General features: G+C 52.2%; 8 protein-coding genes across 8 annotated transcripts; 3 read left to right on the forward strand and 5 right to left on the reverse strand.

Moving 5' to 3' along the window:
- Window positions 1-19: 19 nt before the first annotated feature.
- QC762_0098420 (uncharacterized protein) lies at window positions 20-1193 on the reverse strand. Its single transcript, XM_062884154.1, has 2 exons — window positions 620-1193; window positions 20-564 (listed from the first exon to the last, which is right to left on the reverse strand). The coding sequence occupies exons 1-2, from the start codon at window positions 1037-1039 to the stop codon at window positions 124-126; spliced, it is 861 nt and encodes a 286-aa protein (XP_062740968.1). The 5' UTR covers window positions 1040-1193; the 3' UTR covers window positions 20-123.
- Window positions 1194-1313: 120 nt separating this feature from the next.
- On the reverse strand, window positions 1314-6676 carry QC762_0098430 (uncharacterized protein; the record flags this gene model as incomplete). Its single annotated transcript, XM_062884155.1, has 3 exons — window positions 1314-4975; window positions 5551-6227; window positions 6294-6676. 3 exons carry the CDS (start codon window positions 6674-6676, stop codon window positions 1314-1316), a joined length of 4722 nt encoding a protein of 1573 aa, XP_062740969.1.
- Window positions 6677-7920: 1244 nt separating this feature from the next.
- Window positions 7921-8577, reverse strand: QC762_0098440 (uncharacterized protein; the record flags this gene model as incomplete). Its single annotated transcript, XM_062884156.1, has 1 exon — window positions 7921-8577. One exon carries the CDS (start codon window positions 8575-8577, stop codon window positions 7921-7923), a length of 657 nt encoding a protein of 218 aa, XP_062740970.1.
- A 1628-nt stretch (window positions 8578-10205) lies between these two features.
- QC762_607500 (uncharacterized protein) lies at window positions 10206-10559 on the reverse strand (the record flags this gene model as incomplete). The annotated part of the gene is made up of 1 exon (XM_062892431.1): window positions 10206-10559. One exon carries the CDS (start codon window positions 10557-10559, stop codon window positions 10206-10208), a length of 354 nt encoding a protein of 117 aa, XP_062740971.1.
- A 1316-nt stretch (window positions 10560-11875) lies between these two features.
- Window positions 11876-12970, forward strand: QC762_607510 (uncharacterized protein; the record flags this gene model as incomplete). Its single annotated transcript, XM_062892432.1, has 1 exon — window positions 11876-12970. The coding sequence occupies one exon, from the start codon at window positions 11876-11878 to the stop codon at window positions 12968-12970; it is 1095 nt and encodes a 364-aa protein (XP_062740972.1).
- Window positions 12971-13887: 917 nt separating this feature from the next.
- On the forward strand, window positions 13888-14730 carry QC762_607520 (uncharacterized protein; the record flags this gene model as incomplete). Its single annotated transcript, XM_062892433.1, has 1 exon — window positions 13888-14730. The coding sequence occupies one exon, from the start codon at window positions 13888-13890 to the stop codon at window positions 14728-14730; it is 843 nt and encodes a 280-aa protein (XP_062740973.1).
- Window positions 14731-15278: 548 nt separating this feature from the next.
- Window positions 15279-15753, reverse strand: QC762_607523 (uncharacterized protein; the record flags this gene model as incomplete). The annotated part of the gene is made up of 2 exons (XM_062892434.1): window positions 15279-15394; window positions 15528-15753. 2 exons carry the CDS (start codon window positions 15751-15753, stop codon window positions 15279-15281), a joined length of 342 nt encoding a protein of 113 aa, XP_062740974.1.
- Window positions 15754-16800: 1047 nt separating this feature from the next.
- On the forward strand, window positions 16801-17289 carry QC762_607525 (uncharacterized protein; the record flags this gene model as incomplete). Its single annotated transcript, XM_062892435.1, has 1 exon — window positions 16801-17289. The coding sequence occupies one exon, from the start codon at window positions 16801-16803 to the stop codon at window positions 17287-17289; it is 489 nt and encodes a 162-aa protein (XP_062740975.1).
- Window positions 17290-17613: the final 324 nt, after the last annotated feature.

The following is a 17613-nucleotide window of genomic DNA, read 5'->3' on the forward strand; positions in this document are numbered from 1 at the left end:
GGGTCAAACAGTTGCATAGCGGGGCTTCTTCTCTATCACTTTTATAGCACCGATTTCACTTCCAGCCCGCCCCCATGGAAAAAACGCCATGTTTCCCGAGACACCACACCATCTGGCAGTCACTCACAGCCCAAAGAACTTCATATCCTCCTCCCCATGCACCGGCACCCCATGCCCAACCCCCTCCGCCCAAATACCCGTCAACTTCTCCCCAAACACCTGCGTGGTATACCTTCTCTCAGGCACATCCCTCTTCTCCTCCAGGGGCGTCCCAGGGTACCCAAACACGGTCGTCCACTGCGCAATGGAGTAGTTGTAATTCGCCGGCGCAATAACATCATCCGCACTCCCATGGTAAACCTGCATCCTTGGCCTCGTCCCGTTATAACCCGGATAAGCATCCAACACCCACCTCGCCCACTCTTCAGGTGTCAAGTTCATCCTCCCCCCTGAGCAGTTCCCGTTCCAGCCGGCAACGGAGTCAGTGAAGAAGCAGCCGGCTGCTACACCGGAGTAGTTAATAACCGCGCTGAACAAATCAGGATACGCAGCAGCGAGGATACTCTGGTCATGATTAGCACCACATTCACAGCTCAGCTCAGGTATAGGGGTAACCTACAGCCATCATCCCCCCCGATGACTCCCCAATAACAAACACCCGTCCCCTATCCCCGTTATACCTCTCCACCGCCCACCTCGCCATATTGGCAATTGCATGACTATCACTCCCGCCATCCCTCTTCAGCGTAGCCCTAGAGCTCACATCCCAGCAGCCGCCCTCGTTTGGTGATTCAGGGTAGACAACCACGAACTTTTTCTCGTCGGCGAGGCGTTTGTAGGGGCTGCCGTTGTAGTAGCCTTGGGCGGTGCCGGTGCAGTAGTGCACGCCGAGGAGAATAGCTGGGTTAGGGGGGAGGTTTGGGGGGGCGTAAACAAACATTTTGGCGCGGCTGGGGATAGGGGGGCCGAAGGTGGGGACCGGTTGGAGTTGGGCGGCGCTGAGGGGGAGGAGGGAGAGGAGGACGTGGGGGGGTCTCATTTTGGGTGGATAGGGGTGAGGGTTTGGGAGGTGGGTGGTGAGGTTTGAGGTTGGGAGGGCTGTAAACGCTACCGATGAAGTGCTGTGAAAAACTCGAGAGGTACTATTCGCATGTCAGATGTGGTGTCAAGTTCGAGGCGACCGTAACCTTTATTAATCTCACGAATTCCCATTGATGCAAAAAAGAATCCGTCTAGCTCCATCCCCTTCATTCTTGGCGATTGGCGCGCTTGGAAAAACAAGGTATTTACCCAACAAGCGCGCGTACTACCAGTTACCCGGTCACGGAAGAACCTCCGCCAATGCTACGTCCATTGTTGATCGACAACTCCGTCCCCCCTCCCCGCCCCATCTTTGCCGTCACAACTAGAACCTTTGCAGTGTCCTCCCCAGGATCCAGCTCGATCAAAAACTGGCTGTGCGTGATCACGATGATCCAACCCACCATCTGAGTCTGCGACATGACGCCGCACCACCTGACGACCGCCGCCTGGCCTGCCTTGTCTAGGTTGTCAAAGACCTCGTCAACAAGCAGATAGTGTGCCCGATGCGCACTTCTAGCCCTGGCCAACTGCAACAATGCAAAGAAGAGTGCCAGATCGACGCGTTTACGCTCACCACTGGAGCGCTTGGCGTAGGCGAGTGAGGATGGGAGGGCGAGTTTTTGGTCAAGAATGGACCCCGGGGAGGATGTGCTGTCGCCCGACTCAGCAGAGTCAAATAACGAGCCGAGCATACCTGTTGCCAGGTGCGCGTGGCGTGTGTCATCGTACAGCACGGTAAGGACCTGCGCGAGCAGAGTGTTGAGCTCCGAGAGCAGCGCGATGAGGATATGCTCCCGAAAATTGGCCCTGATTTTCGCTGTGGGTTTTGATGAGGAGGGGGACGATGAGAGCCGGGCTGTACGCTTGGTCAAGGCGGCAGACCAAAAGGCAAATAGCTCGCGCTTGGTGGCAAGCTCCTGGAGCTTGTTTGTCAGGGCCTCATGCTCCGAGCGTAAGGAATCTAAGGATGAGGCCTCTGCTTCGGTCAGACGCTTGTAGGTAGAAGCATCACGCTGGTGTATCGTCAGCTGTTGTCTCAAGGCATCGCACGCCTCCTGGGCTTGAACGACACCCGTCAGCAGTTCGCCCATCTTCCTGGCATGGTTGGCAGCGATATTTTTCTCATGCTTCAAACTGCGTAACCGCAAGCTTTTCTCATTGATAGCTTGAAGAAGACTTTTGAGAGCTGGCTCTTGATCATGGTTCTGTGTAGTTGTTTTCTCAGCGTCGTGGATTGGTGCACTCTGCGCGTCTTGATTGAGTGAACCTCTTGGAGCGATATTGTGATGAGTTGGCCTTCGGAGTAAGCTCATGACTGTAACGATAGCTGCGGATAGCCAAGAGACAACAGAAGTCCTCATTCCATGAAAAGGCTTGGGTAGGCCACTGGGCTGGGCCGCAGCGAGGGCTTTCAGTTTCTCATTAAGCATTTCCAGCCACAAGGCGAGCCATTCCATTCGACGGGGATGTACGCATTCTTGAGCATCTTTTGCTTCCTGGCTTTGCTTGTATTTCAAGACCCTTTCATGTTGCACCTGGACCTCATCCTTCATCCTGGCATAAGACTCGTTTAGCTGCTGCAAAGCCTCCTCTTCCATGCGAATTTGGGTCTGCAATCCAGACATATGAGCATGAAAGCCCACATTGAGCTCTAGGGCCAAATCCCTTTTGTCTGACCCCAAAATTTGGCGGCTGGAATCTGCAATACTTTGTGAGGTTTCATATCTGAATCGGGTTTGGTGTTCCTTCAAAAGTCGTTCCTTGGCTGCATGGTCTTGTATGGCCCTCTCCAAAGCTGAATCTTCCTTTCTTGCCTCCGCTTCAAGTCGTGTATGTGTGTGAGTGAGGTCTTGAAGCCGTCTTTCGGTGTACTCCACCGTCCGAGCCACACCTTCGAGCCCTTTCTCGGCCTCCTTGATGTCGGTACCGATATCTCGCAGCAGCAGCTTCAGCACCTCCTCACACTGATCCAAAGTAGACAGCCCAAGTGCCGTCTCTATCACGTTCCGCCGCTGCGTTGGCGTGGAGGACAAGAAGCTCGCTGCGCTCTCTTCGCTCAGCACAACAGTTCTGATGTATGTTTCGTAGTTAGTTCCGAGCAGTTCGTTGATTGCCGATTGTGTCGTGCGCATATCTGGGTGCTCAAGCTGCGGAAGGGGTTTTCCATGTGAGGAGACGACAACACGGTTGCCCTGGACTTTGTGTTTGCGATACCGAGTGATGGCATATCCGTTGTTAAACTCCAGCTTGACACAGCAGTCTTTACCGACGTTATCATTGACGACATCGTTGACCCCGAGCCCGCCACGAATACATCGACCAAATTGACACCAAACCATAGCTTCCATTATTGTACTCTTCCCTGAACCATTATCGCCGATCAGAAAGGTCAATCCCGGTGTGAGATCTTGTTGGAAGTCGATATGAATTGTGTTCTTTACGCCAAGAAAGTTTGTAATCGTGAGGCTGCGAGGTTCCGCAACAAAGACGCTGGCAGATCGTACTGCTGGGTTGGGGGGCGTAATATTTGAGGAGATAGCTTGACACGACTTTGCTAGGAACTCTTTATAATCAAGCTTGGCCTCGCCATACTGTTCAGCCATCTCATAAGAGGTTTGAATCATTTGTTGGCCAACCTGGACCAAATCGTCTTGCCGCATGAGAAGCGGTTCCCCTAAATCCACAGACTTGACATACTCATGAACTTCGGCTATGAGGTCAAGAGCAATCTTTCTGGACTCAGGCTCAGTTTGAGGGATAGACTCTGAAACTCTCCCGGTGGTTGAAGCTTCATGAGCCTCATCCTGAGTGGGCTGTTCTAAAGGTTGTGCAGTAACATCGCTCGCCGGGACTGATGACCCCAGACCACCAGACGCCAGGCCGCTTGTGCGCAAGCTAAAGTGTGTAGGTATCCAATTTCGTACGCCACGCACCCCTAGCGAGAGAAGCTTATCTCGAGCGGTGGCGTACTTGGAAGGGGTGAGCTTGCCGAGGATCATGACATGCCTGTCCTTTACGGAACGTTCATCCACCTGGTCGTTGAGAATCTCCTCGAGGGCAACTGCTGTATAGCCTACGGCATGCGGGTTGGTGAGAAGTTTGTGCTCGAGCGTCTCCGGATCAAGCAGAACAACGCCTCGCTCTTGATCGTAAAGGTCGGCCCAGTTCAGCTGCAAGGGCGAGCCGAGATATGTAATGCTCCCCCGAAGATCTGTCTTGTCACCGCTAGTGGATTTCTGCTGGGTAATGGTCTGGTGGCTATGAAAGTGGCCCGTGAATGTTCGAGCCAGAGAGGCAAACTGATCAGGGCCAGTAAGGCCGCGGTAGGTGATCGAATTCGTCGCACGGGCGTCTTGCTGGTCGGCATTGACCACATACCGCTGAGTGATGGCTTTGTTGACTGCCAGATGGGCAAAGGCAACTGTTTCTTTCGCATCCTTGGGGCTCAGGGCAGCGACAGCATTTGTCAGTTCGCTCTGCTCCTCGCGAAACGGCAACAACAACACGTGTCGACCGTCCCATTTCTGACGGGTAATGGCGCTATGTACCGATAGGTACGGCGCCAGGCGTGTGATGTTGAGGGCATCAAGGGCTGTGGTCTCGTAATCGCGTCGATAGGCCAGATCGTGGTTGCCAAGCACGATGTGTACTCGTGGCACGACGTCGCTAAGATGGCTGATGAAACGGTAACAGGCAGAAAGCACATGTGTGGGCTGCATCGTCCGGCTGGTCAAGAGGTCACCGCATATCACCACCCGCGAGACATGATTTCGCTCTGCCTCCGCAACGATCCATCGCCCCGTTTGCCGTACTCTATCCAGGTCTTGATGCTTGAAGTGGAGGTCGCTGAGTAAAAGCCATCGCCGCGTGCGAACCGAGGTTATACGCATGACTACTGAACATGGAATGGTTAGAGTCTTTGATGGATGTAATTAACGGGCTATCATGGAGTTCAGCTTGCTGTTCGAGCTCTGTTGATATCTTGGCCGGTTCGTTGTCCGGTGCAAACGGAAGATTGGCACCCCGCATTGTGCCCCTGCGTTGTTGGTAGAAAATGGCCCGTTGAAGCCTCAGATGTATCATTTACTGGCAGGAATGGAAGAGGTTGAAACGAAACTCTTAATCTTTACAACACAACGGAAACGAAAATCAGATGGGGAGTTTGTCAGACTTCTGTCGATATAAGGTGGTAGGTACTAAACACGTACCAAGATATCCCCGCCACAGCAAAAGCCAGCGCTGTGACCCCACCCCCCTGCAGCTCAGCACTGCTCAGCGCCGCCCCTATTCCCCCAAAGGTTCAACTCACCATCTGCGCTACCCTACCTACCTATTGAGCCTTCTTTCCCTCCCTTCCCCTCGACACCCTCTCATCCCTCTCCCACATCAAAACCGTCGCCAACGCCACCGGTCCCCCAGCCAGCAACCATCCCACCATTTTCCCGATCCCAACACAACTACCCTTACCCACAGAAGCCATGTAGTTGTACCCAGCCCAAACCACCATCGCCAAACTAGGACACCCAATATCATAATGCAAAAAATGCTTCGTCAACCCCGGCAACCAGCTCAAATCAGCCTTATTCTCCCCTCCCAGCGCAGCCACCTTGGCCAGATCCACCGCAGGCGGGTTCCAAACACCATATGGGACAAACACGTTGCTGAAGGTCGTCTGGGTGATCATGTCTCTCAGCCAAGCCGGTCCGAACGGCATTGAAGATGGTGTCAGACACACCAAAAGGATAGGGAGATGGACCACAACCGAAGTGAAGATGACGAAGCGGTAGTGGTTGGCGAGTGACTTCCCTACCCCATACTGTGTCGTTGTCGTGTTGTACTTGGGAGGGAAGCAAACAAAGTTCATGCCGCGGTGAATAAGAAATTGCAAAACGGGGAAAACCTGCCACAGAGCCGTGGTGTCGTAGTGTGATTTTGCTGGGATGATCGATGGCGTAGGCAATGACATGATCACGGTTGGGACGATATATGCCAATGTCATACTCAACGGCAAGTGTCGAACTTCCCCTTCTGGAACAGAAATATCATCCGTCGCTGGGGACGTGGTAAATAAATGCAAAATCAGATATGACGGAACAGTCAAAGCATAGGTGAAACTCTGGATGATATTCCCAAAGGTGTTTGTCCTATTCATTTGCCCCCTCAGTATCATTTTCTGTGTCATGAAGAAACTTGGAAAATGGTTGACTCACCAGCTTACAACCCTCCCTCTATTCGCCCTCCGATGCGCCTCAACACTCACCAGCGCCCATCCAGAGAAAAACATCCCCATTGTCCAGACATAAGCCAGGTCAACATCCCAGTTTCTTTCTCCGTTGACCAATCCGCTGAAAAAGCCGATGAGGATGCCCATGCGTGTGTCTAGCGCTTTGTTGCCAGTATAACGCGGGTCAAAGGATTCCGGTCCACCAGGCACGTAAGGTACACCGTCCAAGTTGCCAGAGGTAGCGGTCAGAATGGAGAAATATCCCGTTTGGAAGCCATTGACCATTGTGCCGCAGATGCCCAGGGCCAACAAGGGAAGGATGAGCAAAAGCGGGGGTGTTTTGGAGGGGTTGTGGTTGTTGTTGGCCATGTTGGGTGCTGATTGATTAGTTTGGTCGAAAATAAAAAGTGGTCAAAGAGCGGAATGTAGGAAGCAAAGTGATGAGAGAAGACAAGTTTAAAACAATAAGAAATTGATGAGAAAATCGGAGTGTGAATGTGCGGCACAGCACCAAAAGTCGTTCCTGCAGGCCACCCTGGCTACCTCTTGGCAAAGCTCAATTTCGAAGGATTCTTGACAAAACAATCCAAGCCGGAGCACTCTTCAATTTTGCCCATAATGAAAAACGTGTGTTCAAGATCCACTGCTCATCTTGCCTCTATCCGTACATCATCATCGGCCTCAACAAGTTCTGGGCTTGTAGGAATTGCGCTAGAGTCCATCCATACAAATGAACCCAAGGAGAAATTTCATTGCAAACCTCGGCTTCCTCCTCTGTCTTTGACAGTGACTCGATGGATGCAGCGGGACTGATAACTCCCCCGCGATTGAAAAGCACTTTCCAGCCTTGAGTTGTAGACCCTGTCTCCGCCGGCAGAACTGTCAAGGCTTCCCGTAATGAAATGGCTAGGGTCTTCAGCATCCAGTCAAATACTGGTGCATAATCAGGGCCGTACATATCTTGCACTACTGTTGGAAGCTTTATTTGCAATAGATCAAGGCACTCGGGCTTTGATCAATGAAGTTTTTCAGTAGAACTGCAAAGCAGGGGTGGTCTTTCACCGACTTGTTGACATCGGCGCCCAAAAGAATCAGCTCGTAAGAATGCCGAGCAGCTATTGCCATCGGTGCTGTCGAACAGGCGCAAGACTCGGCCAGCTCAAGAATTGCAAACCGTCATTGCCAGTAGGTCAAAGAGCAAAGTGTGGGGAGGTTTTGGCTTGAACTTCCCGACTGACTGAACAACAAGAGCGTTGTGATGTCTTGCGATGTTCATCTTGGAAGTTCAGATCATCTTTATTCCCTAGATTCAAGCATGCGGGGTCGTAACCGGGTCCAAACATACGATCCAGGACTTCAAAAATTTGCATATTTTTGCTGAAGCTTGGAGGCATGTTGCTGAGAATTGACTTTACCATCCGATCGTTGCCCATTTTCAACAGCCAACCAGATTGCGGAGGGAGGGATGACTCCAGCAGTGGTCGGAATAGCACCCCCAAAATATCCGTCGCTCAAAGACAACAGTGCCTGGCGTTACGAAATGGTTCCACGATTTTCCATGCATGAATGGGGATCACTGTTACCAGTGATATCAGGAATAAAAAGCAAGCTCTCTAGCTCGTGGAGGGGAAATCGTTCGGGAGCAAGGTCGATCGGCGATGAGGAGTCACACGAGCTCGACGCGCAGAAAACACTTCCAGGAGCTTATCCACAGCTCGGTTCGTCGTATGTGCCACAAAGCCAACATCTTGGGGTTTCGAGAGCCACCTCTGCCTCTCTGTACTCCAGTATTCCCGGACATAATCTTCTCCTTCATCACCAGAACCCAAATAATGGGGCCAGAACTGCCAATATTGTGCCGTCCAATTCTCGTAGTGAAGCAACTTCTGCAGGATCTCACTTGCGTCGTAATACTCGAGGGGGTCACTCAAAGCATCGACTAAAGCGCAGGCGGCTAACCAGTTGCCTTGAATCAAGGCGGTCCATACGTCGGGGATAAAATCGTCTGGGCCGCGTGGTAAATCCCCCCCGTGGGCGGCACGATGGCTTTCTATCAGACCAGCAATGGTAATCACTGCGTTGTAGTCGCCACACTGGCCCAGAAACGACGCAACTGAGAATGCGACATAATCTCTTCTATCGAGGCCGTAGGAAGAGATTACTTCCCCATCACAGTCCACCTCTCCCCGCTTGCGCAACTGAGCAAACAGGTATGTGACAAGGGCCACGTTACCATGGGCGATAGCGGAACACAGTGCACCCAAGGTCATGTGGTTGGGTGTTTGAAGAATTTCAGGGAACGGTGCGTTCGCTCGGCGCAATAGGAAGGCAGTGCTTGTATGCTCACCGCAAATGGCGCGGCCGAGGGGATTCATTCGGTCATAGGGAACATCATCTCGGTCCCCGCCGATACAAGACTCAAAGGTAATCAACAAAGTTCGCCAGGCACGGGCAATACCAATGCATAGGCGTTGATCTTGTTGTGCCCAGCCCAGTGTCTGCACCCGCATCGAGAAGGAGGGAAACGATTTCGTCGTATCCGCGGGAGCACGCAAGCTCCAAGGGCCGTGTCAAGGCACGCTCTCTTGGTGGATGCAGGCTTCCCGATTGACAAGATCTTGTTGGATCTCAGGGGAGGGGGCATGGCGGAGAGCAGCTCTGAGAACGTCGACGTTGTTATTTTGGACGGCCCATCACCATCGCGGAGACGCTACCACAGCAATAAAAGAGGATTGGGTTGAAAATGGCGTGACAGCGGCGGTCCAGGATGGCCACTGTGGCTACATTGGAGATGTAATCGATGCCACTGAGGCATTTTGGATCTGTGCAATTCTTCCCTGGTGCATCCCTGACACCATCGATATGCCCACGGATCATCAATAAGATCTCTGGCGGTAGGGCTTTGAGGCCAACCATGTTGTTGTTGTGCTGTTGGAGTCGGACGTGAACAGGAATGCAGGACGTACATACTGCAGTGCGACCCTTTGCCCCTGTGCCTCCTTCGTTTCCAACCTCTCGGGTCGAGTGCCTGGGGGTGTTGGAGGACGTGGTTTCTGACTTGCTGTGCCGCGTGTTCGCCACTTTTCATGTCGATGATAGTGGAGCTGTTGTTGGTACCTATCTATTGGATTGTTTGTTAACACCGAGATCCAATATATCATAGTGTTTCGTTTCCGTGGAATGTTGATATGTGGTAATATCAGCAGGTGTGAGTGCTGCCTGATACCATCGGTAAGATGGAATACACCCCAAGATGTGCTGAGATGAAGAATGGACTTTGGGAGGGTTGATCACACCGAATCTTGTTCTGCTGGGGTCTGAGAGCGGCGTTGGATGTGAGGCATGTGAGGCACGGGACGGTCAAGTCGTTTATTGGACGCAGAAGAAAGCTAGCTGATATTGTGGTTGATCTTGTATGATGATTGACTGGAATTTTCAAGGAGAATGACGAAGACCCGTCAATAGGAATTTCTCAGGATGTTGCATATTCGCTTATCTGCCAAATAGGAGTTTTCCTTCCTCGTTATCAAGGGACTCGCCCGACGGTTTGCATCATGGTGTTGACTAGGTAGGTACGCAGACCATGAGCTTCGCATCCCCAGCCAAAGTTCATAACAGGACTGTGCTATGCTCATGAATGGCGGTCTTTTCTGATTCAGTGCCCGGCATGGACTAATGTGTGCCAAACCAACCACTTCGAAAGCTCTGGCTTCCAAAGGCCCGGCGGTCCCGAGCCAGATAATCACGCGGTTGGCCATACTGTAAATTCTGGGCATTAAGGGGATCTGCCTCTGCTTCTCCGTATCGTTGCTTTGGCTGATGCAGATAACGTCAATCCACAGGACCCTGACAATCTCAGGATCACGAAGACACAACAAAGCCTCGTGGAGGTTGTGTGTCACCAGCAGCTCCAGGCCATCAACGTATATACTCCTGGAAAGCCGCCAGTGACCCAGGAGTAAGACAAGGCTTCATATAGGTGCAATACTCGCGTCACTGGTAGCAAAGGATACTCGACAAGTCTGGCTTCGATCCGACCGTCATGTTCCCGACTGGGTATGAGATGGAGCAGATGAATATTCCCCGCCTTTGTCAAAGACGCATAAGGATATTCTTGTTCAAGGCGGCCATGAACAGGCGCGTCTGCTCGATCCCTATAGCGTGTGATCGTTCCATGCTGATTCAGTTGACTGTCTTTCGGGGCCGGGTCATTTCGGGTAGCTTCCTCTTGGGGTCCAAGCTGCCGTGACATGTTAGGACCTCGGACAGCAATTTGCAGTTTTTGATGCCTCAGTTTCGTAGGTACCCGCCCTGTTGCTCTTGATGAAGAAGAATTTGAAGGCAGATGACGCTTGTTCCATATCGTAAGGCATCGTTTGGGAGCCAATGTGGGGCTACACACATTACACACGTCTCCAATGATCAAAGAGAGTCCGCTAGCGCGACTACATCTTAGGTAGTTTCTCCAAAGTCCATTATAATTTACTGCAAGGGAATAAGAGAGTAATCTGTAATCCCGAGACGTATGCATTTATTCTCCTCTAAGCTCTACCATAAGGGATACCTGTCCTGAGAAGACTCCGTGAAGCCGCAGGTCTGTCAATATTCCCAGCACAATGCGCTAATATCGACTTCCAGATAACACCCCCAACCATCTTTCCCTCCAACCCCCCTCCACCATAGCCTCATAGGCTCATAGCGGCAAGAAACCATCAACGCTTAGCGTTGGCGAAGAGGCCAATGGGGAATTTGGCAAGCCGCTGACCGCGCTCAGGCTTGGGTGGGGGAGCAACAATCTTTCGGACGCCGCGCTTGCTTGGGCGAGGCGGTCTTTTCATTCCTCCGGCAGGCGGCGGAGCGGCTTTGGCGGGTGGTGGGGCTGCCTGTCGTACGGGCAGAGCATTGCTTGGAGCCGGTGCAGGGCGACCGGCCTGGACTTTATTTGTAGGAGCAGGTGCCTTGGCTGGTGCCTTGGCTGGTGCTGCTGTCTTTGTGGGGAGGAGAGGCATGGTGCAGGTGGTAATAAGAGTTAAAGCGGTGTGAACGGTCTCGATAGTGTCGATGAAGGACTGGGGCTTTGCGCTGAAGCGGGAGATGTGGATATATGTCGTCGGGGCTTGGTTAACAAGATGTGGGGATGTTGCCCTCTGTTTGAAGGGCACCGTGACGGCGGTCTTATAGGTGAACCAAATCCTATTTTTGGACGGCTCTGGGTAGGTAGCTTGTCATCCAAGGTTGAAATGAACTGGAGTACTATAATCCGAGGCCCAAGGGTGCTGGGCCTCACGGCACTGGGCAACTTGAGACAAGACTAATTTGTAACGACTGCAAAAATATAACATAGGTGAGATTCCTCTGCCCTAGCGCTGTTTGTGCCCCTAGCTAGCGGCGTGGGTGTAACAAAGCCCCATGTACGGCTCAGCTACCGTAGGTGGGGCAAGTTGAAGACCAACAGACCTGCCATCGCACTGCAGCCTTCTTATTGCCCGTTGGCCCACGTTCCCTTGCTTCATCGGCCCTTTACTTGCCAGATTAATCTGACCTGAACACTTGCAAACACCACCCACCATGCCTTCACCTCCCGGAACTAAAGTCCCTGTGACGTGGCAACCGCCGGCGGACCCGGACAAGCCTGCCTGTCCGTACCGCAGAAACTTCACGGTGGACATCAAGAGCCATACTCCTCCCCCACCTTTTGGTGGCCGAGACTACGGTCGTGGTGAAACACGGACAGCAGTGCCCGACCAGACTCTGCGTTCTATTAAGCATACCGAACTTGTCATGAGGAACCCACCCCTGGGAACAGCCAATCCGCCAGCGCAGAAGACTGCAACACTGACCATCAATGGCGAGCTCGCCGTCGCCGATGGCCGGGGTGCACAGTTAGCCATTTGCACCTTCATGCCAAAGATCGCTGGGCAGCGCGCCTTCCCGGCCGTGGCAAAAATTTACGACGCGCTGTATTACTCATTCCGCAACAAGGACATACCATCTGTGCCTGTCGATGTTACCTTCGATGCGGACAAGGACTACAGCCGTGAGGCCGCAGCCTACGAGCACCTGAACAAGGAAAGAGAAGCGGGCGCACTGGCCCCAAGATACTTTGGCTCTTGGACCTTCAACGTGACCATCCGAATTGGCGGCACCATTCAGCAACGTCCAGTTCGTATGATTCTCATCGAGAACGTCCCTGGACCTAGCATCAGCCAGCTTTGTCTTCCCAACAGCGGAGTCGCTCTTGACCGGGCATCTCGCCTGGAGATCCTGGGGAGGGTGCTAGATGGCAATGCGAGATTGCTGTTCAAAGGAATCGCACAGAACGATCTGGCTGCCCGTAACGTCATCTGTGCTTACCCACCAGGCACAATGCCCAGCGCCATGCGGCAGCCTCCCCAACGAATCGTCCTGATCGACTACAATGCCGCCATTGTATATGAAAAGACAAGGCATGGAATTCGGCCATGGCAGAGACCGAGGTCCGCGCTCCCACCGAACCCCATGGAGCTCTACTGGCAAGATACACTCGTGGAGTTCCGAGGCTGGATCCCATCAGAGTGGGAAGCGACACCCAGGTTGCGTCAGGAGTGGTTGAGAAGTCGCTTTGGAGGACAGAATGCGGCCAAGTATGCACCACTCAAGACAACACTGGAGATTGCCAAATAGGAGTGTTAGCTTGTGTTCTTGCTCTTTGGCAGCAAGTCAGTTGTATGTACTTGAGAGTTTAAGGGGTTCCTGGGCAACTAATGGGCACCGTGGCTTTGAAGATTTCTCAGGGGTAGTATACTTCAGAATGACCAAGTACCTTGGCTATTGGATAACGGAAAGCACCCGGATATCTCAGGAATAGAATAACCACCGTCTATCAAACACAATATCACACTAGACCCATCGTAAATAAGTATTTGATACTATCCCTTTCACTTACCTACATACAGCACTGAACAATGCTTAATAATGGTCGTAATCCAAAGATCCTTGAGTTCTATCAGTGGTAGGCTTCTTATAATATTACCTACCTAAACTATCCCCTGAAGGCATAGTTTCTATCCATGCATGTGTAGGACTTAGTAGCAGCAGTGCTAACTTGCGACGTGCTACACAAATCGCTTCCAGACGCATATGACCCTCCCAGCAGTCGAGCTCTGCAACGGCTCACGATATCTATTTCGGGGACTATTTTGAGGATTACATGGATACACGTCGGGTCACGACAATCTTCGCGAATTTGAAACTCGACGACCGTCGCTCTTTGAAACAGGGTACTAGCTCCACATCCACACCTCCTACGCCGTACTGGCGCCCCGCCGCTTCCGTCCAACCTATGCCGCAGAATACGAGTAAGACCAACAATGTATTCGAAGCGGCGTTGGACAGCAACCCGCCGCAAGCCATTGCCATAATTATCTACCTTGCTTCCTGAAGCTAGTCGTAGTCTTCAGACTTATATCACATCGTCCACCTCTTGTTCAAGAGCTGATCTGCCTCAAACCTGAACATATCGTCTTCGTCTTACACATCTGCAAAGCAATTACGCCACCTTATACTTCAGACCTCTTTTTCCCAACCGTTACTCTTGCAAAATGGCCCAACCAGTCCGTATCTCCCAATCTTTCGCCAACGTCGCGACAAACGCTCTCCCCACCTACCCCAACCCTCATGGAAATGCCAACGCCACCATCTCCGGTGACTCAACCCGCGACACAGACCCCCCCTATTTTGCGATTGCCTCCCAGAACAACTGGAACAACCTGGGCACCAACTTCTTAGGCAACCACCCCGCCTCCACCACCCCCAACCATCAGCTCAACGTCGAGACCGTCTCCCTCCGCGAAGACGCCGTCCATCACGGCAGCGAAGGCGACGTCGTCCGCTCGGCCGCAATGTACCTCCTCCACCCCATTAACCAAGCCCTCAGCACCCACCCCAACATCGCCATCACCTGCCAGTCCGAAGCCTCCACCAACCGCATCCGCAGCGACATCACCTACTATCGCCACCCCAACACGGCCAACCCAAACTTCAAGGCCTTTGCCGTCGTCGAGTTCAAGAAGCGCGGCGTGATCACGGCGGCCGAGTTCGCCGCCACGATCAGGTCCCAAACCGTCCCCACGCAACAGGTGGTTGACAACACGGTGGCAGCCGCCATGGCCCTGCCCCACGGCAAGCAGACGTACTTTGACGGGGACTCGTTTGTGCTGATCAAGCAGGCGGCTTCGTACGCGGTGGCGCACAGGACGCCGTATGTGGCGCTGTTTAATTGGGACTTTCTGGTGCTGGTGCACTTCACGCAGATGACGCCGACGATGGACTATGTGGGGGATTACTGCCAGCTGCAGGTGATTCCGGCTGCGCAGTCGTCGGCGATGAGGGGGGCGTTGTTGGGATTTTTGGCACATGCTTACGATAATGCTCCGGCTGTGTAGGTCGAGTTCATACAAGATTGGGTAGGTAAGGTAGGGGGTGCGGAGGGGGACCTAGATATCAAACAACTTGTGGTGGGGTTCTGGGAAGACTGGCCGGAACGAACCGAGTCCTGTTAGCTTGCGTTGCGCGATGTAGCAGGACTCAGAAGGATCAAAGATACCGTAATATTAAACATATCCTAGACCCTGTAAGACAGTCGTATCTGGTAGAGCCATCATGAACAATCTGTCAAATATTCCTAAAAGCCTCCAGACTGCCACTGCAGTCTCGTTGTATTTCATCTTCGCCCCAAGTAAAAAACAGCCATCCTCCAGTGGATGGTAGGAGAACAGTAGGTCAAAGGAACAGCGTGTGGACACGTATCGGAAGATTGTGTGATCTCTCATACTTCATTTGACAACTAGTAAAAGCAGTCGAAGGGGTAAGTCAAACCAATAGACATGGAAAAGTGGAACATAATGTTGATGGAAACACATTTCTCGATTGTTGACGCCATGGTCCTACATAGGTGCCGTCTCCGAATCATCCCCGCCACCCCAGCCCTTTCTCAGCCAATGAGACCCCATCTAACCGTCTCTGCGTTCTGCGGCTCGATCAACAAGCGAACATGCGTTGCCATGTTGATTCGTCTAGCAGTTGTCACCAGTGACATAGACGTTCCAGCTTCCCTTGAAGAAGTCCTGAGCGGAAACCTTGCACTTACCCGAGTCAAAATCGCAGTGGGTGGACTCGCGCTCGTCCTGGGTAGCCAGGGTGAAGGAGGCGGGGTCGGTGTCTGGATCGGTGAGGTTCGTGCCAGCGGTGAAGTTCTGGGTCCAGCCGGGGTGGGAGATCTCCATCTTGGCGATGGCCTCCTGGACTGTGCCGGTGACGACCTCGCGTGGGCCGGTGGGAACGTTAGGATCGATGGGAAGATTCCACTCGACCTCGTTGACGGCGTAGTTGGCGATGGGAACAATCACGGCGCCATGGGCGAGCTGGGCGAGAACAGCGCCGATGGCGCAGAAGATCTTGGAGACCATGTTCACGGATTGGGGAGTTTCGTGGAGTTTGTTGGTTGGTAGTTGTTCGTGTCGTTGTTGTTGCTGGAAGAAGAGATTGGCAGAAATTGGTCTGGCGATAGGTATGTGGTGCTTTATACCCAGGCCTAGAGCATTCCAAGGAGCTTCTTCACACAGGACCACAATTGTTGAGAGCTTCCCATGTTGCGCTTTGCCCTATCGCGTCACTTCACTTCAGGCGTGACCGTAGGTAATCATCATGGACGGAGCATCTCGACAAATTCACTAGCTTGGAGATGACTTCAATGCAGACTCCGGTGGATCTTCACTGATGAGATATGTCCTGGTTACTTTATAGAACCCATTTGCTTCGGACTGCGTTGCTCTCAGATTCAGTGGGAATAGGTACTCTCAACGAGAGTTGATAAGGTAGCTCATGACCACCCTTTCAATAAGAACGTCATCAGTCAAGACTACCGAGGCCGGTTAAATGGTATTGATCTCTTGAACCGCAGCTTCGTGATTTTATAGCCTTTTTTTCAAACCCTACCTTGCTAATTCCGAACGTGGTTGGAGAAAGGTTTGTTTACGTCTCACCTCTTTAGTCCTACCTAAGGTACCTATGATGTTCCGATATCCAGCCATCACCTTGTGCCAGGGATAACGGGATCTACCTTCGTACTCTACTTTGCTTCATAGAATGAGTAAATATTCCCATGGTGCGCTTTAAGTTTACCAATGACTTTAAGCCTCACAAGCCTCCCAAGCCTCCCAAGCCATTGCGCTGCCTTTTTGTCTTAGCTGGAGGGTAGAGTTTAAAGTTTTCAGTTGATAAACTTTTAAATAAGATACCTTACCTGCAAACCTTGCCCTCAAAAGGCTTTCTTAGTGGGTTCTAGTGGTGGGTTTTAGGTGTATATAAGGGAGTCCGCTCCCACAGGAGGGACCTGTTCCTTTCCTCTCTTCTCCATCAGACAATACAACCTTCTTCACACTGGTCTTCTTCCCTCTCGGGCTCAAACCATAATAGCCAGCAGCACCTCCAGATAGACATATATCCTCTCCACCATGGACAGCTTCATCAACAGCATGAAAATCTTCGATTGGCTTCGGGCACCGACGCGCGACAATGACGGTGATGATCTGCGTCAGAAGACGGACCAGCAAACCCCAAAGACCCAGCCCCAGTGGCATGATCCCGATGAACGCGCTACCCTCTACCAGACCTTCGTCAAGGAGCGTCTTGAGCTACAACGGAGCCTCAACAAGAAGATGATGCCGCAGTCAAAACCGAACAGCCCCCACATCAAGAAGATGCAGAGGGAGATGGCTACTTTGAGACACGAAAAGGATGACTTGCAGCGAAGGTTTGTGGATGTCCAGGACGAAATGCATGAGTTGGAGCGAGCGTTTAGGAATACCTGTAAGACGCTTGCTCTTACGCAGGTGGAGGTTACCAAGCTGAGGCCGGAGAAAAATAAGTATCGCTGTCCGGTGGATATGGACATTGACGAGTTTCTGAGAAGGGGAAGGGAAAGATTGGAGCAGGTCGAATAGGATGTGCTTCTGGAGGTAGATGAGGAGAAGGGCGACGAGTTATTGGCTGTATACAGGATGATAGGAAAGCTTGGAGAGGAAGAACGGCGACAAGATGCTACTGACAGGAGACTGGAAGGAGGACGACTGTTATGGGATGAGATCCGGTTAGGGTTTGGAAATCTGAAGACTACAACCTCCGTACGGATCGTTGGGAGGTCCCACAGATAAGGAGGAATACGGAGGGGGCGCAACAGGCATTACCAAGGGGGCCTAATAGGCTTGTTGATACCGATACGAGGTGGCTTTCTCAGTGGATTCTAATTATGGTTCAAGTCGTGTATA

This window comes from Podospora pseudocomata, chromosome 6 (genome assembly GCF_035222375.1).
Source record: "Podospora pseudocomata strain CBS 415.72m chromosome 6, whole genome shotgun sequence".
Classification (NCBI taxonomy): Eukaryota; Fungi; Ascomycota; class Sordariomycetes; order Sordariales; family Podosporaceae; genus Podospora; species Podospora pseudocomata.